The sequence below is a fragment of the Phaethon aethereus genome (genome assembly GCF_964289735.1).
Source record: "Phaethon aethereus genome assembly, chromosome: 15".
Classification (NCBI taxonomy): domain Eukaryota; kingdom Metazoa; phylum Chordata; class Aves; order Phaethontiformes; family Phaethontidae; genus Phaethon; species Phaethon aethereus.
In genome coordinates, this window is record NC_138591.1 from 2,307,765 (window position 1) to 2,332,360 (window position 24,596).

Genomic DNA, 24,596 nt, shown 5'->3' on the forward strand with positions numbered 1-24,596 from the left:
GGGTAGTTTCCGCATGCCAGGCTGTGTACAGTGGTGTAGCAAAGTCTTCCCGTCTCCATCAGTGTCTGCCTTTCCCTTCCGCACATACTGGAGCCCATCTACTCCTCCGGGATCAGAGGAGCGTTAGGCTGGTAGGAAAATACCTTTCCTATGTAAACCATGCGTTCTGCCATTTCCCTCTCCAAATTACACAGTCACAGATCGTAAGCCCTCTAAACAGAGGGTCTTCAGTTGAGGAACAGATCTCCATAAAGGCTGGGATTAAGGCCCTGCACATTAGAAAGGAAAAAGGGAGGAAAAATATGCTCCGTTTAATTACCCAAGCCATAACAACATTTTACTATTTTATACACGATTCCTGACAAAAGTGGAAATGTTATTTTCCACGAGCATAGCCGCTGGTTCTACTACAAATAAATAGTCCAGGGCGCGCTCACCACGCGAGAGATGGAGGCCATGTGTTTTCATTAATTCTCTTGGCAGAGAAGCCCATGTAGATTTTGGACTGCAGCTCAGGACTGGAACAGGAGAGCTGGGGTGGCCAACATACATCACAGCAGACTACATTTGGCCCAGGTCCACTTGCGAGCTGGTCCAATACCCAGTTTTATCATCCTAATTACGAGCAGATTTCCAGCTCGCTCCCTCCCTCTCTCGCAGAAGTATCTTCAGCTTCACCCTCTTCTTCCTCCCTCTGGCTGGTTGAAATCAGCAGGTGAATCGCAGTCCTTTGTCTGTTATCGCCGCTAGACAAAGTTTGGCCTCTTTCATTTTCCTTTTATTGTAGCTTCTTTTGTGCGGATTAAAATAATTGATATTGATAATGTGATCTGCCCCCTGCCCCTGTTCCCAATTACTTGCGCAGGCTGGGGATTCTGCGTTATGGATATGACAGGAATGGTCTTAATTAGCCTTCTGGGCTACAGAATTGATTCTGGGTTTGATTTGAAATATTTGGGATTACGCAGGCTGACTGTTGTGGGCTGGGGTCACCAGCGGAGCCGGCCAGGGGATTCTGGGGGGCTTGCTTTGAGCTGGCTTTCCTCTGTCTGCGGCCAGGTGCCAGGCAGCACGCCGAGCCGAGCCCTCGCGCTGCCAGGTAGAAATGGAGGGCAATTTCCCACAACCGCCTTCGCGTTCGGGATTAAGAACGGGAGCACTGAAGGCTCTTTGCGTGCAAAGTTTTACTCAGAATCAAGCAGGACACCGATGGTCCAACATGAGCTAATTGAGCCGCGGCCTTTGTGAAAGGTCATCCTTGCATTCAGTGGGTGAGACCCCATTAAAAGTAAATGATAATAACAAAAAAAGCATTGAAGCTGAAAAGGCAGATACAACTTTCTGGACCTGCAAAATGCCATTTCAAAACGTGTGACCAGTTAACTCAGTCACAGGAGTGAAGAATAAAGGTGTCAGCGCCTGGGAATTGTTAGGGTTGTTTTGCTATTTTTTTTCATTTGCTCCTGTAACAGGAGCGGTAATGTGGTCCCTGGCACTCGCATGCAATTCTCTTCACACAGGGGTGGAAAGACAGAGGTCCTGTACAAGCGTCCCCGTTTCCACTGCTCAGCGTGCCTGCCCCGTAAAAAGTAATTCATAGGCAACACCTTGGAACACGTTCTGCAGGTCAGAGAAGTCAGGCTCTGCCAGGTTTAATTGGAAGGGGGAAATGGTTTCCAGACGTGACGAAAGTCCGCTGAGAATGTCACCCCAAAGGTCCATCTCCAGGGACTGACAGCTCAGGGCTGCTGGCTGAAAATAACTGTGTGGTTGAGGCATGAAGAGGTACCCGGGTCTTACCGATGTGGGACAAGCGCAGCCCCAGGCTGAGACCCCGCACCCTCGTGCTAGCGGACGCAGCGCACTCACCCGCTCACGAGACGGCCACAGAAGGTAGATCAGAGGCGTTATAACGTAGTGTGCCATTTGCAGTGGTTAGTCTGGAGAAGGGAACATTGCTTCAGCACCGATCCCTTCGTTAAACCAGCGCTACTCGCCCAGCAGAGCATCGCTCTGCACAGCAATTTCTTTCTTTTTTAACACTGTTTACACAAAACGCAAAGGCAAAAATATAGGTAAAAAGAGAGGGGAAGCTGAGCTCCCTCTCTCTGTAATCAAAGAGGAGACAACACTCAGAGCCAGAATACAAACCACAGTTTATAATCAGAATGCAATGCAATCACTGAAACAGATGTCAAAAAGATAAAACCATATAATTCTGAATTGCCAACAATTAGTGCTCAGCATCTTGGAGAGCACCGAGATGCTCTATTTCTGTCTACATACGTCCACATTTTGGAAGCGTAAGCAGAAAGCACTCGGCACAACGCTATGGGAAAGTCCCTTCTGTTCCTCTGCTGAGGAAGTTTTACAGGGGGAGTTCTCAGGGGGGCTTAGGTTTGCTCCTGAATCACCCTATGATGGGGAGGGAAGGAGAGAAATTGGTCTTTTAGGACTGTGGTTGGGAAAAATAGCATCACCGAGCTGGTGTGTGGACATTGACTGTGTTGCCACAGACAGAAGGCTATGATAAAGAAAGAAAACATGGAGACCTGCCTGGCAGAAGAGAAAAGGTGAGAAAACATTTTTCTACCAAAGTAAAGCAGACAAGAGAAATTAGTTTTAATATGCAGATCGCTCACCTCGTAGTGATAATCCATGCAAGTTAACTCTCTCCAGCAGCGATCGCCTCGAATTTTAATCAGCCCCTGGGAAAAAAAAAAAATTACAAGAAACACCATCACAAATGTTTTATTTTACTTTATCGTATATGTCAAGGTATTATCTCAAGATGCCAAATATTCTGGTTAAACTACAGGGAGAACCCGTAGTGGCAGGGAAGCGCAGGGGCTGGAACGACCACCCGGAGACCCACTACATCTGCACCCCAGGCCCAGTCTTGTCCCCAGGGGAACATAACACAACGAGAACTCCATCGTGACTCCTTCCACTGCCTGCTTACTGAAAATTTGACACAAAATCCTTGTGGAATATGCCACGTCACTTAAAATGTGCTGGAAGATGCTTCATCCACAGCTGAGTCTCTGCAGAGTAGCTATGAGCAGCCCAGTGCTTCCAGCATCAGCTTCCAGCATTGCTGGGTGCAAGGCTGGGAGGCACAGAGCATTGAGAAGCGACAGGAAAAGCCTGAAAACCAGGCTCTGCTGCTGGGACATTTCTCTACAACAGACTGAAAAGTTACCTGCAGACCTAAACGCAGCTGTGCTCACGATTTTAAAATCCAGACCCAATTCTCTCCCTCTTGCAAAGCCGCCTCCGCTCCGTATAGAAAAGGAAATAATGAGAGGGACTGGGACAGGGACCGGCAGCCTCACCAGCCCTGAGCTGGATACAGAGATGCAATCAAAGTCATTAGAGAAACAAAAGAGGAGAAGGGGAAGGAAGCTGACAGATCTAAACACAGATGAATGTGCTAATGACAGGTCTGCTCCACCTGAGGTTAGAGGTTGGCGATGAAATAGGTAGGTATCAGAGGTTGCTGCGCGTTGATATTTCAGGGCAACAAGAGGGTGAAATTTCCAAATCAGTGGGTCCATTCCAGGGCTGGCAGTAATATTGGGATTAAATTTCTTTGCCTCAGTGATGAAGAGTAGAAAGGAATCAGTCGTCCACAGCGGGAAGGACACCTGGCCAGGGATGAGCCTGCTAGCAGGAAGCCCTGCAATCAAGCCGTGCCAGCCTGAAGGTATGCGGGTTCAGCCCGATGGCTTTGATGTATGGGGAAAGGTCCCTGATTAGGATCACAACATCCCAAATTGAGGAAAGCTTCACTAGTCAAAAGGTTGAACCAGCTCTATCATCTGCATACAATTAAGGGGTATTTCCCTACCTCTGACATTGCCCCTAATTATAATGTTCCTGCCTGCCTTCGTAGAAAAAACCAAGGAGTTTCTGTAAGGACCCATTGCCAGCGGCAGGAGGAGCATCCTGAAGCTTTTTTACTTTGCAGTAGGGAAGGTTTTCAAGATGACAGAAGTGACCTTTCGGTGCTAAAACCTGCGAGCTCAGAGGAGAAGATTCCAGCACTATGACACATCCTGGCCCATGGGTTTCATCCAAATTGCTAAAAAAAAAAAAAAAATCTTCCCTTGCAGCATTAAACAAAGTTTAGCAGGTGTGGGGCTCAAAAAAAATTCCAAATTCCAGTTAAATATCCAGAAATACCCAGTTCCCAAGGCTGTATATAGGCTGTATGACATCTGAGAGCCCAGGGCTCTTGAGTGTGAAAAAGAGAGGACAAGAGCCGAGTCCTGTAACTCCTGACTGGTACCGAAGGGGTCAACCGAGAACGATTATTGACCGTTTCTCCTGATACAAGACGTAAAGGCAACCTGATGCAAGGATCGAGTAGCTGGCTTAGAAACGAACAGCGGACATACTTTTCCACACAGCAAATCATTTACTTTACGGGAGCCAAAAGTACAAATGCGTTCAAAAGGAATGAGACACGCTCCCAGGGGACAGGCTCGGGGTAACTTCTGAACACGACCTCCTCCCCAGAAGGTCCCTAAACCACCTGAGTGCCCGGAGCTGCCCCAGAAGATCACTTCATGTTTTATATTCCTCCCCAAGCATCCGTTAACAGCTGCTGTTACAGACAATACAAGAAGTTAGTTGGACCTTGGGCTTAACCCAACATAGACTTTCTTAAGCAAAGAAAGATCCACAAAAATAGTTACAAGCTTATTTGGCAAGTAAGTTAATAGGAAATAGGCACCTTTCTTGGTCTGAGCCTTATACCAGATGCTGTTTAGACATGTATGTCTTTATGAACATAGGGTGATCCCAGCAGCCTTCAACAGACCTATGTACAACCTTAAATTACACCTGTTATCAGGCGCGTTGCTGAGTTCAAGCAGATTTTCACCCATCTGCTGTTCCAAACTATTTTTCCTTTTTTTTCCCCTAGTCATAAAAAAAATGAAACATTTTTCACGCCAATGCTAACTGAAGAGGACAGTAAACAGAAACTATTACACATTTTCAAAATCTGTGAATCCAGACGATTTACATCCTGTAGTCTTTATCCAAGAATAAACCTGGAGAACCTGATGGAGTTAAGGCAGTAAAAGCCCCAGATCCTCATGGTGCATCTCATGGAGCGGGATGAAAGCCAGTCCCCACACCGGCAGAGCCCTTTGTACACAAACCCATCCCATGGCCAACCAAGAAAACGCCGGCTAGGCAGCGCGTTCCCTGCGAGTTCTCAGCCGCAGGAAGAGCATCACCTCACAGAGGCAAGTGAGAAGCAGCAGAGCAAACCAGCACCGCCGTAACCAGCCAGGATGGAAGAGGAGATATAGTAAAGAGTAACTGTAATTTTACAGAAGTGGTTGATACGGAAGATTGCAGTAAGGCAAAGGTTTCTGTGGGGTCTGATGTGGCTTCCGCACAACACGGGAATGAGGAAGGGTACCAAAGCAGCGCGGTGCACGCTCTGGCCCCGGAGGGCGGGCAGCCTGCGGGACGCTGGCACCCTGCACGTCCCCGCCAGCCTTCAGAGCTGTACAGCTCCCCCAGAGCTACGCCGAAGCCCGAGCACCGGCCCTCCCAGCAGCCTCCGGAGGAAAGAGGCCCCTTCAAACCTCGCGCATGCCATCGTCTCACGCGGGTTGCAATGGGAACGGCGGGGGGTGGCTCCACGCACGGCTGAAATGGGTCCACGCCAGGAGCTCAGACCTAGAAATACCCCGGCCCAGGAGGTCTGCATCTCAGCGTCATCACAAAAGGGACACCCCCCACCAAAAAACCCCCAAGCAGAGCTGGTCCATAAAGGCACAGCTAAAAGCACGATGGATACAAAGGGGTATCACACACGACTCGCAGGATGGACAGCAGAGAGGTGGGTACCGGCGGCTGCTCTGCAGTGTTACCCGCTAGTGAGTTCTTCAGTTATCCTGTCACTCCTTTCTCCATCACTCCGCGAGGGCTGGAGCAGGGGAGGCAGGGACAAGACAGACTTGCTGTCAACAGTCACGGCTTCATCTCCCCCTCCCGAATCATCCGCAGCTCGCTCTGCCCCTGGAAGCTTTTCTAAAATTACAGGATACGCTGATAGCATCTCACAGGATGTGCCGCAGCCGGCAGCCCTGTCAGTGGCAGGACAGACGCTAAGAAAGGCTCTGTGCAAGAATGCTGGAATATTAAAAAAGGACATCTATCTTGATGACCTTCCCTCCTGCCTTGCCCAAGCTGTTATCAAGCTCTGTTATTCAGCAGGGATAATTAAAACAAGTATATGACAGAAAAGCACCATACTGAAAATCAAAATCTTCCCTGCAATGAGTCACTAAGGGAGTTAATCACATTTTGTTTACTATAAAGCTTTCAAACAGGAAAGTCACTTAAAGCTCTTAATATCAAATCTGGTTTTCAGCATAGAAAACTCCCACTCTCATAATTAGAGGGCGTTTCAAGGCTTCTTTTCGCTGCTGCTGTCTTCAAGTCCATTCCACTCCCACACTGGCATGTGAGTTTTCCAGTTTTCAAATGAAGTTGGAGCAAGAAACAAGAGCATGTAGCGCAGGGACATCTACGTGCTCCGTAGCTTCGTCTCTGCTGAGGAGGACCACAACAGGAGAACGAGCCACGGTGGCTGGCTAAATAATCCTGCTGCGAAGAGTTGTGGGTCCCTGGGTATGGGCACACCAGGACGAGCTCTGACACATCTTGCTGCTCCACGCTCGGGTGGACTCTGTTTTCACAGACTCTCCCCTCATTATTTGGCTTCTGCTGATGTTTTGGAAGTCAGCTCCTGTTGTCTTGAAGGAGAAAACTTACGTTTGAGAAACAGTATCTGGGTCCAAGTGAGCACAGGAGGGGGAAGGAGGAAATGGGGATCCCCACATCTGCCAGAGTTTGACATTCAGTGGGTTTCTTTCAGTCTGCTAACAATTCCCAGTCCATTTTCAAGATTTCCCTGTGTATGCTGAACTGGGCTGGACTCCACATCTGCAGCAGATTATGCTGCCATACCACAGATCAAAGCACGGGGAAAAATCCCCATCCCCTGCTCTCAGACAAGCAGAGGCCAGTGCACCTCTGATGTGCCTGGACTGTCCTCTCTTCGGATGTGGAGGGGACCTGCGAGGGTCCAGAAGGAAAAGGAGCCAGAAGGCATGCGTATGGGACAACCCCATGAGACTCCAGAAGCTCTGGAAGACCCTCCTCTCATTTGGACATAACCCACAAACATCTTGTAAGGAGTATTTTGGGGGCAAATATTAAGCAGAGTTCAAGAGGTGAAGGATATGGACAAATTAAAGGGAAAACAAGGAAAGGAAAGAAATAATTTAGCAGCTCTTTGGAGAGCAGGGCTCACAACCCAAAATCACATTTCCAACTGCTTCCTTCCTGCAGCATGCGGCAGTCAGGTCTCACATCTCCAGCTGCCTCCGGTAACGTTGCTTGAGCAGAAAGAAAGGAGAGGAAGGACAGAGCCCGTCTTTAGGCTCCAGTGCCGCACAGCATTTAGCTTTAAGTACACGATTGAAACCGAGCTCCACAGAGCAGCCTTAGCGGAGACGGATTTCAGAACAAACCTGATGTTTTGCTGCGTTAAGGCTGTGTTGGAGGCAATGCCTGATGTCAGAAAGACCAGGACAGAGATATTCTCACAAAGGACTTTTCCGTTACTTGGGGGGGCATTTTTTGAGAGCAGAATCTGCCTGATACCTTCAAAGTCCAAGAACATATAAAGGCATTTAGAACGTTCAGCAGCTTCGAGGCGGTAGCAACGGGCAGCTGCTACCACAAACCTGCTGTACCAGCCTCCAGCCTCATCGCTCTTTCTCTCATGTGTACAAGTTTCTAGTTTTTGTGAAGAGTAAATTCAAGGCTCAGGAAGCAAATGAAAAAAAAGCAACACTTGCAGATCCCTCTTCATACTTTCCAGTGGTGTTCCCCATGCCAAGCCTGGTCCCCTTCCATCCCTCCCAACTTTAACTTCTCCCTGCGGTGTTCAAGCATCTTCAGGTACCACGTCTTTTTTGATACAACATCAAAACTGATCTGTTAGCTCAGCACTAATTAATGCTGTCAGAAGTTGGCCATGCTTACAGGTAGGCACTAAGCAGAAAAACACTTCCAAGGCAGCCGCTGTTAACTCCTGAGAAACTGCTGCCGTACGTGGGGCAGGGTCTTGCCAGCCCCTGTTTACTGAGGAGCTGAGCTCTCTACTGAGCTCTAGGTGCCAGGTGATAAAAAGTGACAGGTAAATATCTACCTGCTGCAATTCATCTTGAAGACTGGACCGCACCTCAACGTACTAAACAATCCCAGCTTTTATGGCCTTTTTTGAATCATCCTGAAGATGTGAGTACAATATGACACCATCACGAAGAAGAGGAAAGCCTTTCTCATCCCGCTTTCAGCTCCTTGTCCAACACAACCATCTCCCTCACTTTTTATTAAGCTTGCAAAGTTAGGCTGCCTGCACAGCAGGGGCTACGTGCCAGCTGGAAATGTCATTACTCCTGGTTATCTTACGGCACACCGACCACAGTTCACAAGTCTGAAATAAAGAAGAAAACCTCCAGATCTCAGGCAATTTGCAACAGCACCCGATGCCACGCTGCACGCGGGTAGGTACTCTTCGCAGGGCGACGGCACTGCGGAGTTAGTGTCACCGACCAGGACCCCGGCGGGCGCGATGCTGCGCCAACGCAGGACCAAGCTGCGAGCCCTGCCGGCGCCTCATAGAGCCATTTAGGTTGGAAAAGACCTTTAAGATCATCGAGTCTGACCGTAAACCGAATGCTGCCAAGTCCCACTAAACCATGTCCCCAAGTGCCACATCCACACATCTTTTAAATATCTCGCACCAGCCAGGGGCAGCTGGTCCTGCGGCACCCGGCTTTCTCTGTCAACTCAAGTCACTGCTATTATAAGAAGTCACTGTTCTCATTTATACATGTTTCTACATTATTCCAGCTTGGCATAATGCTCCTAATATTCACATGGCAATGTAATCATTTGGGAAACATGGAAAAGATGTGCTATAGAAAGCTCAGCGCACTAACTTGTCTCTTGTTCTCTAAATTCCAAAATGACTTGTAAAGTTTTTTTTTCCTTTTTTAAAGTTGGCAAATTTAGGAAGTTTATTCCTAGTTCTGAGCTAGCAGAGCATTAGCTAAAAGCTTGAATTCTGCACTTATTTTGACGTAAGGACTGGAGACTAATGGGCAGGAGATTGGCATTTTTGAAAACATTTTTTAATTTTTCCATTTTTATGATCTGCTCTAATTGTTAGATAAAATTAAAAAAGGGGGGGGGGACACACACGACAGGAAAATGGCTTCTAAAGTTCATTTTCTTTTCCCAATGATAAAGGCAAATGCACGCTCAGATCCCCAGGAAAAAAACCAAGCACGCCAGAAATGCCGGCTCTGTCTGCAGGTTGGAGGGAGGCGGAGGGGCTTTCAAAGCCCTGCGTATCGGACGGGAACGGCATTCAGCACCACAAATTAAATATCAGCTAAAGGGAAGGAAACAGGTGGCTAAGTGAACCAGCGATTGCCCTTTCACCTCCGTGGCCTTGCTTTGAATCCAGTCCTAACCAGAATTATTAAATTCATACTGGTGGGGTGGTGGCTCCAAAGACACCGGGGTTTGATCGTTTCGGCCGAGCTCGTGGCCGCCAGAACGTGCAGGCGAGCCCCTCGCAGCAGTAAGAAAGCCCGGCCTGGGGACGGGGAAAGCCCGGGTCTTTGCCACATTAATTTACAGCTGACCGCGGCTCCAGGCCACTCCGCACACTCAGAAACCTCCTTGCGCTGCTGTCCGCGAGAACTATAAAATGTTAACCCTGGATTGAATTAGCATCCAGAATGAAATATGTGCTCAATACCTTCTCCCCTGCTACGTTTGCTCCCTTTAGGGCACGGCGGAGGAGCGCCGGGGAGGACGGGGACGCAGCACCTGCTTGTACTTCGCAAATACCAACCTCCGGGGCTCCCAGGCTCTCACAATTAAGATGCATTAAATTCACCAGCATTTTTCACAGGGGAAGGAAAAATCACATTTAGGACTACTTTTTTTTTTTTTCCTCCCTCCCCCCCTTCTTTTTAATTTTAACAGTGTTCAACAAAATGCCTGGTTTTAATCACCAGAGCCTCTCTGCCGTCCTCGCTCAGCCCCATGCGCTTTCCATCCATCAGCCCTGCTCTGCGTCCAGGCATTCACGATCACGTATAAAGAGCGTTTCCCCAACTCGGCTGATGCGTGCCCTGAATGCACCACAGTGTACTTTTCTCACTGTACTTTTATTTTATTTGTCAGCTACAGATAAGTTATCGTCTATGTTGAACAAGACCCTATTTTGCCTCCAGCACCATCACCAGATTTCATAGCTTACTGCAGTGTTAAAGGAAAGACGACGATGTAGTCACTTGAGCAGATCCACAAGCAACCAGAGAAAAAAAAAAAAAAGCATATTTCCCAGCAAATTCTTAGCAAAACCCACGCTGCAAAAATTCATCCTCCTGCCTGCCTACTGCAGGAGTTGGTCCAGCCAGCAAGGCACCGAACCAGTCCGGTTTATAGAACTCAGTAAGCCTGCTGAAAACAACCTATTTATGACTAATAAATTCTCTTTCAGATGCATTAGATTGCTGAACACATTTGCAAGGTTTGCCAACTGGCGGCCAGGGGACTTTGGGGGTGGAAATCAAAATCACCCCTTCACTCCCACTGAATCAATTCCAGTCTTGCTTGCTTGGGTAACCTCACGTGTCCCCTTTCTTTCCCCACCGTTGAAAGAGTATCCAACAAGAGGGATTTCAGGGGAAATTAAGCCATAGTGAGGAAGTTTACGAACAGCTTTCGATTTCCACATTTCATGAGTTTGATTAAATCGTGCCAGAAGTCCCAAACCTAAGGCGGCAGCACCCGGTGGCATGGGGAGGCTAACGCGGGACTGGACCACAGAACCAACGAGGGGTACGAGCTGCCGGCTGCGTCCTCTGACACCACGCTGTTTGGTTTTAGGGTGCTGAAACCTGAATTTGCACTGTGGCACGCTGGGGATCGCCTTCTCAAATCACAGAGAGGATGAGCACATGAAGAGAACGGGTCCTCGCTTTTCTACTGCATTTCTTCCGTGAGAGGAGCACTTCTGGACACTGATCCTTTTTGTTGTATCGTCCCTAGCTCCACCGTTAGATTTCAGCTAAACACTGTGGTGTGAGGGCTGCCTGGTCCCCGCTACCACTGGCAGAGGCTCCGTCAGCAGAACCCTCCCTGGATCCCGAGGACCTGCCCCAGACCTTCTAGATCTGCAGAAGGTTCGCAGCGTGGGAACCGTGCGGAGGAGCCCTTCCACCGTGTCCACGTCGCAGCCACCGCGGACAACGGGACTCACAGAAACCCATCTCCGGTCCCGCCGTGCCGAGCGTCCTCCACCCGGCTGCCCACCGCACGGCCCAAGGCTGTCGTCCCACCCTGACGGAGACGCGGGGCAGCCTCCTGCGGGGCAGATCCGCGCAGGTCTGGCCTCCAGCTCCCCCAGACCTCCCACTAAGCTCTCACCCCATCTCTGCCCCACGCAGATGGGCCCTGGCCACGGCCTTTGCGCTCCAGCTTTACTTCAGACCTCTCTTTCTCTCCTTCCTGTGTTCACTCTCCTTTCAATTGCCTTTCCAATTAGCTGACTCCCTTCTAATTAAACCTGCCTATGCCCAAACAAAACCCACAGCGTTGCCCTTGCTCCCTCTCCCCCACCGACTCCACCAGCCCCACTTTTGTCCCTGACCCCCTTCCCGAAAAGATCAAACCCAGGCACAAGTATCAGTTCGAGATGCACCGTCTCCGACAACTCCGTGCGGATTTAACGCTTTGCGTAAGCAGCAAAACATCTCCAAAGAGGACAAACTGTTTCCTTATTTACTTGATGCCGGCAAACACGATTCAGGGACCCGGGGGTGATCCGTCACCCGTCGCCGCGGAGCGGTGCGGCACCTTGCTCTGCACACCCAAGCCACGCGGCTCCAGCTCTGACACCGCCCGAAGGCAGGGAAGGGGCTGAACTCCGAGACGCCAAATCCTTCCTTTTCATCTTACGCGGATCGCTCTGCTCGACTGTACCCCTTTCAGGCTGCTGTACTTTGGTGATTCAAAATGAAAAAAAGCCTAAATAATTAAAATGTCATTCAAGCTCTAAGCCGATATGAGTCACTGTTACAAAAAATATCTTAAAAATTCTTTCAGGAGTGGGGGATAATTATATTCCTCCCTATCTATTGATTTTTCTCTACAATGCAGATGTCAGATTTTCCACGGTTTTTTTCTTTTTCTTTTTTTTTTTCTTTTTTTTTCCCTGGAGTGAGTGTCAAGGAGGAACAAAGCACTCTTTGAGACTTTTTCAGCCCAAAATTAATTCTGAAAAAAATGGTACAGACAGGCCAATAGCACGGGAAGCCAAGAAAAAGCCTGGTGACTCAAGCTATGTCTGCAAAACCCCTATTGATACCGGCTCTGGAGACAAGGGTGGGGTACGGGGCATCAGCGTTATAAATTTGGAGTCAATTTAAAGACCTCCTATCTGCGTCTTCACAATACAAAACACGGGCGAGAAAGAAAAAAAATCCTCAATGACGGGTAATCCTAAATTCTAGATTTTAATTCTTCTCATAATATGAATATGAAACACTCCCAGAGAAAAGCCCAAGCGGTGCCTTGCCCTTCACACACTCAGCCGCCCGCCAGCCTCGGCTACGCACGGAAAGAGCGGTTCCAACATCTTTTCAAAGCCAAATACATACCAGTGTATTCCAAAGACAAAACCCGCTGTAATTTAGATCCCAAGTTCACAGAAGAAGAAAGAGCTTTACACAGTTAAAATTAAAAAAAAACCCCAAAACTCTACATTTCAGGACTATAGGCGAGGGCTGTAAGGGGACAACCAGCTACGCTGCCGCTCAACCACCTGAAGCGCTCAAATCTGAGGGACCCGACACGATGCCTTCAGACCACGACAGAAATGCTAAAGCGCCTCGAGTTTTCCTGCTGCTACGCACCAGGTCACCCAGCCTGCCTGCTGCCCGCCTGCTCCAGTTTCCTTCTGCATTTGAAAGGATAAATCTTGAAAAATTTGTGGATTTTCTTTCAACCTCAATAACGAATATCATGCTCAAATGTTGCATTCACAAGGGGAAGGATGCTTGATGGGTGCAACACTACAGCAACACACAGCAGTGGCACAACCCTTCTGCTGGACGTGTAAAACTCCCTCCGAACGCTAACGCATTGGTTTACGCCTTTTTTTTTTTTTCAATATACCTCATAAGAGAAAAATATTTAATTCCCAAGACCAGCACAGGCTCTAGCTTTTGGAAAATTCAATACATTTTCTGTGTTCCTTTTATGCCCGGAGGCTCATGTTAAGGCTGTCGAAATTGTTCACATGCTTTTAAATATTTGCATCATTTATGAGGCCGTACCTTCAGCGGCACCGCGCTGTGGCGCAGGGCTCGCCACGAACGGCGCTAGCGGCAGCGGCTGGGTGGGGGCCAGGCCGAGGCAGACCCTCCGCATGAGGCCCCGTCTCCCACCCGCAGGCTCTGCCGGAGGATTCGAGCTTGGCGGCGCAGGAAGGATGACCTGGATTGCGTGTGCTGCGCCAGGGCGTCTTACTCCTTCCCTTTACAAACGCCACACTGGACGTGACACAGGTAGTAGGTTTTTTGGGAACTTTTTTCTACAACTCTGACAGTAGGAAACTAAAGACTTTAAGAGGAGCCGCACCTGATGTTCATACAAACCTCTCATGAAATGAACCTCCGGTAATTCAAATCTCTCCTGCTTCTTCCATGCAAAGAGAGAAGCAACGAGCTACAATACCTCTTCCTTTTTCAGAGAATGACAAGCCGGTGCTCATCAGATGACGCTGCTGTCTAAATAGCTTTATTCTGTCCCCTGTGCGCCATTGCAGAGCCCACAGTCAGACCCGCTCAGGGCCAAGCCTGCGCCAAGCTGACGGGACGTCCCCATCCTCCGGAGAACACTAGTTCTGGTCCAGCGTTAGCAGGCTGCAGGACCAGACGGTCTGGAACAACCCACCCCCAGGTGAGCGAACCCCAGGGGCGCAGCGGCGTCCCGCACGGGCAGGGACGGGCTCTGCGATGGCCCCAGGACCGCAAGCCCACGGGACAGGTCGCGCCCGCAGAAGAGGCAAGCATCTAGATGGTGCTGCCGTGGGCGCAGGCCGCTCCGGCGTCAAAGCTGAACCGGTGCGACCACGAAACGCAACCGCGAGGCACCTCAGTGGCGGGCTGGAAAACGCTTTTCTGGAAGAGAAGTGACTGCTGTTGATTTTTGTTATAAAATAACAGATAATCGTTGCCGCTTTTCCCCCTCAGCTACCAGAAAGACCCTTTGAGAAGCCACCACGGCTGCACCAGCATCTGACCGGCTTTGAAGATGTGCCGGGAGGAGTGGGCGAGGGGGTTTCAGAAGCACTTGGCATTGGCGGCTCCCGCCTTTCACAGCCACCGAAGGAAGGAGAAGTCTTCCTGCCAAGGGCTATTACCAGGCGAATGGAGAGAGATCAGAGGCACAAAGGAGGTTGCTAAGGAGTCAAGTGTGGGATCCCTGCGGAGAGGAGGAGGGCTGCAGCTGGGACGGCAAAGGTCAGAACATTGCAGACATCATTTTCCAAAAATTCCCATGAAGCCCGGGCGCGGGAGTCGGGAGCCTGGCCCCGCCGCGCTCGCCTATGAATAATGAGAAAGCCGTAAAAGAAAGCTCCCTTTCTTCCCTCCTACCCACGCTAATGTAATAAAACAAATTAGAATAATTATTCTCAATTTCAGAGCCATAATGCCCAGGATCAGGGCATGCTTGTCACTGAAATGACAACTACATCCGTTTGAGTCTTCTTCTTTTCTTTTTTTATATATTTACAGAGATCGACTAAATTCCAACTTTTATTTCATTACATCTAATGTAATTTTACTAGAGGCATCCAGATTCTGTTCGCTTCAAAGTCTTCATTATTTTTGCCAGAAAGTTCATCTCCCTTATTAGCTAATCACATCCCCACCCTTTCCAGTAACCTTTAAAATGCCACCCACGTTATGACACTTTTAACAGAATCCAAGGAAAAACAAAACAAGAAAAATGAGGAGTTTAACATGAACCACTAGTTTCTAAAATAATTCGCTGCAGTTGATTAAGAGAACCATTTTTTCTAATTGTAAGAAAAAAATAATTTACAAAGAGATTAAATACCTAATGATGTACAAATAATCTGGAAACAATTGATCCTTTCTCTGTGAAAACACATCTCTGTGTGAAAGATGGGCAACATTTACTAGGAAACAATGATGAGAATTTAGCGGAAGAATTTATTGCTAATTATTATAAATCTTTTTGCACTATTTCTTTCCCAAGACTAGCACTTTAAATGATTCCCCCCGGCTCCCGCAAAAGGGGAAACATATCTTTTGTGTAGACTTGAAACGCCAGAGGATTTAAATTATTTTCTAAGTCTCTGCCTGCCAAAAAATGCTCCGGGACTCCTCTGTTCTGCAGTGGCTTCTTCTGAGGATGTACTTGAACAGCTCAGGGAGGCAGAGCTCAGACCCAGGGGGTTCAGGCTGTAGTTACATTCAGAAAGGGAAATCCAGAAAAGGGCGAGGGGGGAAATAAAGAGAAATTTTGTTTACAAAAAATAAACTGAGAGGAGGAGCCACCAAGTCAAAAATCACAACTTGAAAAGAGGCACCTGAGTTCCCCTAAATTCCCCCTGCGCCCCTCAGGACCTTCCGCACGACATACCCCGCGCAGGGAGGAGCGGGGCCGTGACTCCCTGAGGAGGGCTCTCAAATGCATGAGGATAAGGGGGAGAAACCCCCTTCCCTGGGTGACCCCAGCCCCTGGGGTGCCGCCAGCCCGGCGAGCAGCCCCTGCAACGGTTTTAAGGGTATTGCCCAAGGAAGACGTCAAGGACACCGCACACGCAGCAGGTTATGATGTTCTTACCAGATAAAAACACATACATATAATAAATATTATTATTACATCATTACATAAAACACATATTAAAGGATCTAACTCTTGAGGCAAGCATGCGGCTTTGGCTTCAGCTGCCCAAGCTGATGGCCCCGGCTGGGGAGCGGAGCCTGCAGGGCACGGACCCGTCTGCACACAGACCCCGGCCGAGCCCTCCCAGCCCCAACACCTGCAGCGGCCAGTGGTAGATTGGCAGCTTTAAATCTGAATTTCCTTGCTCTGGGCACTTTTAAATTAAAGTGGTAATGTGCTTTAAATCCTGTTTCCCTGCTTTTTCACTGCACTCTTCAATCCTTTCCTCCAGAAACTAATCAAGATGTCTCAGACTCACTTATACTCTCTGCTCCAGCCACCTTCCCTGGTAACTTATTCCATATGTCTGTGATCCTTTGCAAGACAGAGCTCCGCCTTAATTCCCTATTTATTTCCAGTTTCCCAACATGCCGTTACACCCCCGGCGCTTGAATCCTCCCCTCCCTGCTGCATCTCCAGTAGCGATAAATATCTGTACAGAGCATCACATCACCAAGCTGGCAAACGTTACCTACCTAGTCCTGTGACTAACGTGCACATCCCTGCTCACGGGGCACTGCCAAGCCATCCTGACGCAAATGAAAGTGCTTATTGCAAACCCTTGAGAATGACCACCTCTCTGTTCACCGTCCAAACAAGCCGTGTTGCATGTGTACACCCTCACCTGTATACGTGTGTCTATGCTGCCATGAAACGGGGACGCAGCAGGCTTGTGGGAACGAGAGAGTGGGAATCTCGAGGCGTTTAACCTCCTTGACCACTGTTTCTGACAGGTATTCCCACTGACACCTCCCTTGCTCAGAGCGCGCGTCGGAATGGGATCCATGTCACCAGCACAGCAACCACCAGCCCTCGGCTGCATATAACGCGGGGAAGTGCCAGGCTCCGCAAAGAGAAAGGCAGGGATGGAAAAGACACAGCAGATGGCTTTTGGAGACGATGAAAAGCCACATAACTCGAAGCACACCGTCGCTGTTGGGCGCTTCCGGAGGGACCACTGAGACCCGACAGCATCGCGGCCGTGTGCCACGCGCGAGCAGCAAACACTCGCTCTGGAACAAGAAAGCTCAGGTCTCGGCTCTTGCTTCTCCTTGGCCTCGAGTCCAACCTGACCTAAAGGCATTTTGCATGACTCGCGTTTTACAGGAGAAACACCAGTCGTGAACGGATAATGACATTTCCATGCTGCCTTCCGCACCAGCCCTCCAAGTGCCACCTGCGCCGCACAGAGCTGCAGTAAACCAGCAGCGGCTCACGCTCCCAGGCAGGGCTCCCAGGCGCGACTTGCTCCCCCGGCTTCATCTGCAGCAGCAATCCAGGCCGTGCACAGCGGGTACGCACCCGCTACAAACCTTCATGCATACTTCAAATATCTCCAAACCTCAAGAAACACGGAGCAGGAGAGACAGCACACGTGCGAACACTGTCACGTACCCCCATAAAAACCACTCACGTCTCCTCCGCTCAAAGCCGCCCGCTATTTCACACTCCCCCAGTTAAGGCAAAGATGTAATAGGGTGAGGACGGATCTTAGCAAGGAGCTGGGCAGGCCTGAACCTGGCCACACAAGATTTTGGCAGCACCAAGCGCAAAAAACCTGCCCAAGCGGGAAAAGGGCCCCGTCACCTCGCTCGAACCGGCACAGCATCCTTTGCTGCGCATGGGGCTCCCACGTTCTTGCTCCCGCTTTGCTTGTGCTCGTCCCAGTCTCTCCCCTGGCTCAGTTCGGGACCTGTTTCCCCATCCCAGTCCCTAAGTCATAGTTTCTGTCCCCAGCAGTGGGGCAGTTTTTACAGGGGACTCACTGCTTGCTTTGCTTTTTTGCCTGATAAGTCCTGGACCTGTCCCACCGGTACCACCACACTTCACCAGCTCCTGTTGGGAGAGGCAATGCCAGGAGTTGGACCTGAACTCACTACACACCCTGTTTGTATCGGCTTCGTCAACCTTTCTGATGTGCTGGTCAGAGGGAATAACCTCACATTTAACTACTTCTTGTCAAAAAACCCCTCTAGTGTGAGACTGGAGAAGCTGTGTGTAACAAGCAGAGGGCAATCCTGGGGAATAATCGGTGAGGAAATCATCAAAGTCATGTCTACCGTCAAAAGCATCGACCTTTGCAAGTCACGATTCAGCTCGATGCACGCCAAGATGCAGCCGGGGCTCCTCGGCAGCACAGCGTGGCATCGCACCGCACGCCCGACATGAGAGCTCATGCGATGCTGGAAAAGCCCACGGCAGAGAAATCAGGGGACGCCCCTGACACCCAGTGCTGCCAGCCCTTGCCCACCGAGGCTGGCTGCAGGGGGCTCAAGGATGAACCTCGTCTAGGGCTCTTCCCAAAATCTAGTGAAATCACGCTCCCGTACTTCTATCCCTTTTCACGGTTTTTTTCAGTTACTAAGTTTGATCGGTGTTACTATAGTTACGCACACAGGTGTTGACGAAAATCACACTCGCATGTCTGAGCAAGTATGCACGCCACGTTTCTTAGACACTCAACTAATGAAGAAACAGAAACTGTATTTTATGATTTACGTATGCAATCACTAGCGACTTTCAGGACCGAACGAGCCACTACCAAGTTTCAGCAACTCGGCGTTAGCAATTCATCAGCTCACAGCTACTCCCCAGCCTGCCCCAACACAAGCGGGGCAGGTTTTTGGATTCCCCCAGCACATGGTTTCCCCTGCAGCAGGTAATTACACAGAATATATGAACTCGACAAAGTTGACATCTACTTTCAGGTCTTCTGCAAAAAGAACAGGACTAACATTTGCCCAACGGGGTATCAGAGCTGCGTGTGATCACAGCCCTGGTAATTCAACCAGAGGCTCTCCCCAACAGCATGGCCACAGCGGCACCAGGGAGACTCGGCTTTGAAAAGCCGCAAGATGCAGGGGGGATGCTGCTCCACTGAACCAGGCAAGCACAGCTACTCCTTCGGCAAGTCCCATTACTGGGGATCAGGTGATTGTAAAAATCTCAGGAGCCGAGATCCCCCCAAGACTTCCAGCCGGCGGTGAGGGGCTGGGAGAAGAGGCTGACCCAGCAGCACTCAGACAGCCCCACCATCCTCAAACCCACCAAACGCACCGAGTCCAACACCAGCTCTACAGGGAACGGAGCAGCTGGAAAGCAATCTCGGGCTGCTGAAAAATATATATACTTGAGAGAGGGCTGAGGCTTTGAGAGCGCAGCATCGTGCCTTCAATGTCTCCCTAGGTAGTTGCAGATGTCAAAACACCTAATTACCACCAGGCAACACCGCCGAGCAAAGCACCTCACCGACAGCGCGGGCCGCTCCTGGCGTGGTTAGCATCCTCGGTCAACGTCTGACGCACCTTTGCTTACCCACCTCTGGATTCTCACGGAAACACAAAATGATGCTTTGCATCTCCCAAGCTTCAAGAAATCAGAGTGACAGAGAGTCGCAAGCAAACCGACAGAGACATCAAGTCACCAATAACTTCTGAGGCAAATCAGCCCCATAAACGACTGTTTGCATCATTTATTTCCTAACAAGCTGCGCGCTCACACAACGGGGCCGCTATTCTGTTGCCTCTACGTGGTCCTAAGAAGCATTCGTCTTTATATCCTGCACTAATGGATTATTAGGAACATCAAACATATAGATGGAATCACATAATTATGCCTTTTAAAAAGTCAGCAATATTTGAGATCAGCCCAGCACTTGCTGCCAATCAAACCCCAGACGCAGAGCCTGCCCACACTCCTTGCCTCCCGCAAGTACGCAGCCGGGATTATTTTACTTGCCATATGCTGTATCTCCCCTAAGAAAGCCCAGCCAGCCCCCAGGGAAGGCTGGCACAATAAAGCAAGACCTGGACATGATTTTGGGGCGGGGAGGATTAGCCAGGAGACAGCAAGGGTCCCGTACACCAGTCCGAAGCTGGACGACAGCGCTCACACGCTGCAGCATCAAGCACCTGGTTAAGACTAAGAGAGGAGGAACAGGACTGTGCTGGGGATGCTGCTGAGCGTCAGGAGCAACAGTCACCTCCTAAGCAGGAGAGAGATTAACAGGGAGACACAAAAGAAAAGGCAGCAGCAAAGCAAGGGAGCGGGCACGGTGCATTTGTGAGCTTCGTGAGCTGCTCAGACGTCGTCCACCAGCTCTGCGGGTTTCTACACTTTACGTGGTAGAAAGTTCAAAGACGTTTTGCTGCTCCAATGCTCCTTAACCAGGAGGTTGTAAACAAGCACGTGGAGCGATAGGACACGGAAGCTTTTGGAGGATGGTTAATGCGCTCTGGGGAGATGGATGGCGACAATCATGCCAATTCAGGTTAGGAAAGAACGTCCTCTAGGTCCAGCTTCCCTTCTTCACAGTCAGGTTTATTTTGTGTCCAGCAGCTACTGGGCTTGATCTTCTGTTCCTTCACAGGTTGATACAAGAGGGGCTGCAATGGGCATCGGCACAGCAGCATTCATTTTGGTAGGAATTCTTGGTGCTTCAGCGCAAAGTCTGTGGTCGCCAGAGCTCCGCATGGAAAAGGTTCCCAAATACAGCACACTGAATGGGGCGGGGGGGAAGGGTGTGGCAAGTGAAATCCATCCCCATGTGCTGTTCATGATACAGGAACCGACGGCAGAAAACAGGAGAGGTATGGGATAGGAACCTGAAGTCCTCCCTGGGAGCAATCACATTGCAAGAGAGAGACAAGCTTGCCCATCTATGGTGCGTTTCAAACCCATGCGCGGCACCACCGAACGTCCACCACAAGGCGAGAAAAACCCCGCTGACCCGCGGGAACGCCGTTTGCTTGGAGGATAGCATTTTACAAGGAAAGCCCAACCAGCTAAAAGAAGTCCCTGGAGAACCAGGCGGGAAAGTCAAACATTCTTTCTGCCTAAGATATAACGACTGACAATCCCACCCCTGGGAAAAACTTCCTTCAGCCCACATTTGTGCACAGGCTCCAGCTCCTGCCCAGCCTAGGGAAGAAATTGAAGATGGCCTGTGAGCGGGTGCACCTGCGCTCGGGAGGATACTTCGGTTTCATGCATTAAATTCGCTTCCCGGTGCCTGCAAGCGTCATTACTCCGGCGAGAAGGAAACATACACGTGTTTGGGCCCCAAAACATTGAAGATACCATCAATCACCGATTTCCACTTGCTTGTATAGATCCCCATTTAATGACCTTTCCATGTTTTCCTCTGCCATGCCTGTTACTTATATATCAGTAACCCAGACAGACAAGGGACTCAAGGGGTGGCATCTCTTCTGCAAAGGGCTCTCCCTAAAATAACAGGAGAGTTATTACCCTCCAGATGAAACTGAGAAGCAGCACAGTTATCTAACAGTAACAAAGACGTTTGGTGAGCATGGTTTTTCCTTTACATACAACCTGTCCCATAATTCAGAATATATATCACAAATCAGCAGGAACAGAGCAAAGCTCAGAGTCAGACTCCCATTTTAAAAGGAAAGGAAATACAAACTTGGTCATCATAGAACTTGTCAAGAAAATTAGCTGTCTTTGCTTACGTTTGGTGTCATGGACTGTTGATCCTTTCTATAATCAGCATCACACTGAGAAGAAATATTTCAGAAGCTGAGAAGCATCAAGACCACAGGAGTCAGCCTCCATCCGTCAGGATGACATTTTCACCAAAAGTCATTGGTTATAAATGGCCCAAATAATACATTCACAATGAAGTTCCTAAAAAAACCCAAACAAAAAAACCCCAAAACCCCACCCACAACCAAGCACCCCTCAAAGCCCTGCAGTCAAAGCAAAGTCTAACTTGCACTTAGGGTAATTTGTTCCTTGGACTTCACAGTTCAGAGGATTAACAAGTCACCTCATGGGATCTAATCTGGCAAGACAGGGAACACTCTCAGCTCCTCTTGAATCACTGCACAGGGGTCCTGCAGAGACTGGGGGCCCTCAGGTCACCCACCGCGACTGTCGTTAAAGGCCAGACAGCCCTATGTTACTGCACTCACAAATCTTTAACAACTTAGACCTTTGCTGCCCTCAAAACTATAATGAAGAAACCACACAGGCCAGCTACTGAAGTGTTTATCACTCTGTGCTTAAAGGAGAAGACAGGAAATTTAATTTGTAATAAAACATGGATGGATATTTCTGTCAGGCTAGCAGCCTTCAACTGTGTTCCCTAAACAGTTGCTTAAAATACTTGACAACTACTGTAAAAACCATGCTTCAAGAGTGGTTGGTGTGTTAACTTTTAAACGCTGCTTTAAACTTGTACAAGTTAAACTTCCTCAGGTGGCGAGAGCAGCTGCCTTTGGGACTGTGACCTCCCCACACCTATCCCATGGCTTGGGGACACATGGCTCCAGCCAGCTCGAGGGCAGACGTGACTGGGACCTTCTCCAGCCAACTTTGAAAGATCTCAATTTTAACCAAGTCAACGTGATGTCCAAACGAGCAACGGGAAAGCATCGCGAACAACAGATGCTTTCTCACAAAAACCTTGTACTAAAACCACTCTTAATTTCTCATCCAAAAAAGTTTTCAACAGAACCGTTCTCACTAGACCAACAATGTACTCTTCATACCTGTTGGATCAACTGCATGGAGACCCACATCTCATCATCTGCGATGCTCATGTGGACTGCAAATTTTTGCCTCCAGGGAGCTCTGTGCAGAGCCAGCGGCAAGTCAACAGGCCATCTCGTGCAGAAGTGACACTGAGCAACAAGCACCGCCACAGACCCAGCCCTGAGGCTATGAAGCCAGTGCCTCTCTGCAGCAAGAGCCTGCTGCAGAGACAGCCCTGAAGCCCCCCGACTGCTACTCCGCTGCAGCAGAGCCCACACACGGATTTACAAACTGTCTTTTGTCTTAAGGCAGGCCGTTTTTAAGGATTATCTTCCATCATTCACTCCCAAAACCATATACGGCGCTTCAGTTGGCTGTCACCCGCTTCCAACACCATTTTCCCATAGACAGCACCAAGCTCTGCAGACATCCCCATTTTGTTTCCTTTCCCATCAGCAGTCCTGCTAAAAACCATTCCAGACTTTTTTCTGATAGCACTTTCCCAGCTGCCCCAAGAAAAGACTCCACAAACCAGCTCACAAGAGACTGAGATCATCTTTGCATTTACCTACCCAACCACAACAGCTTGTTTGCCGTGAGCATCCTGACGCTGTGCGTTTAGCCTAGCACAGAGACCTTCCCATTAGCTCCATCTCCTGCTCTCATCCTGGGGAGTGTCAAAGACGACCCTCTTTCTACAAGAGTCCGGCTTCCTAAAAGACTGGATTTCTATCATTTAAAGTAAAGTTGCAATGACAGATGCATCCAGTAGCCTCCATCCCAAGGTATGGCGGAGCAGTGGGGTGCTAGAACAGTACATTCACCTGAACTCCAACCGACAGCCTTATGGCGTTTTAAAAGTGTTACAAAGGTGACTTTGTCCCATAAACCTTTCCTGAACATTTTCAACTGGCAGTTGCATTAAAATCTATGGGGTTATCTACACATGCAGACATGTTATAGGGTTATAGAAAGCTGTGCTGGAGTGGACCTTCAGGAGTCATTTTATCCATCTGTATTGCCCTGCTGCAGGACTAGATGTATTTAATTCACTACCAGCAAGAATGGCAGCTTTAGGAAGCTGAGCAAAATTTGGCAAAGCTACACAATAGCTATGGCAGAGAAATGAATGCAACATCAAAGAGTGGGTTTTGAAATATCACTTGCACGACACATATGAAAAAGCAAAATTTTCTGCTCTTTCAAGCTGAATTTGCTGAACTGTCGTGGGCTGGGAAGCGGCCCTTTGATGCAACAAGCATCCAGTGCACGTTTTCCAAGAATATGTACTGCAATAACACATTCTCCACTAACAAAGTTGTCTCAAAAACACATAAGACTAAGGTTAACACAAGAAAAGTTTGTCTTACGTTTATTTTATTTTTTAAAAGCAGGCGGATAATTAAAGGCTTATTGAGCTCAGCTACAGATTCAAGCACTTTAAGAGCTGGTTTGAGGGAAGGATTTTAGAGCGGATGGAAACAGGAACATCCCACCTGCTTGCAATCTCCTTCTACAGTGATGACCCTTAACTTGAAGTTTTGGGATATTTTGAAATGTCCAAAATGCGGATCCAGATGACCGGGTAACGCCCCTGCCACACCTTTATTTTAATAAAGATGTGTCAGTTCCTGATGGATTCGTTTACAAGCTACTTGGGAATTTCCACTGGCACTGGGACAGTAATGCAGCAATTGTTCTCTTTGAAAACATGGAGCAGAGGATGACATTTCGTAAAGCACACACAAAAGAAAAATAACTCAGGGTAAAGCTTCTGGTTCCTGGGAATTACCTACTGGATTCCCAACCATCTTATCAAAAAGCCACAATGCCCAAGTTGCAAACTTCATTTTTATTCCTTTTCAAGAGCCAATCACAAAACCAGCACCAACATATCAACACAGATATTCTTACTCCTATGTTTGTCCTCCTTAAAACAAACACTAATAATAAGTTGAAAGATTCTGCGAACCAGAGCATGAAGAATTTCCTGCTAC

General features: G+C 48.9%; 1 protein-coding gene across 1 annotated transcript in view; it reads right to left on the reverse strand.

Moving 5' to 3' along the window:
- LMF1 (lipase maturation factor 1) overlaps positions 1-24,596 on the reverse strand; it is a gene marked incomplete at both ends in the record, with an annotated part of 205,120 nt that overhangs the window by 120,641 nt on the left and 59,883 nt on the right. Inside the window, one exon of the mRNA XM_082006549.1 lies at positions 2,643-2,708. Within this exon, the coding sequence (XP_081862675.1) occupies positions 2,643-2,708 (66 nt within the window). The remainder of the gene's footprint in view (positions 1-2,642; positions 2,709-24,596) is intronic.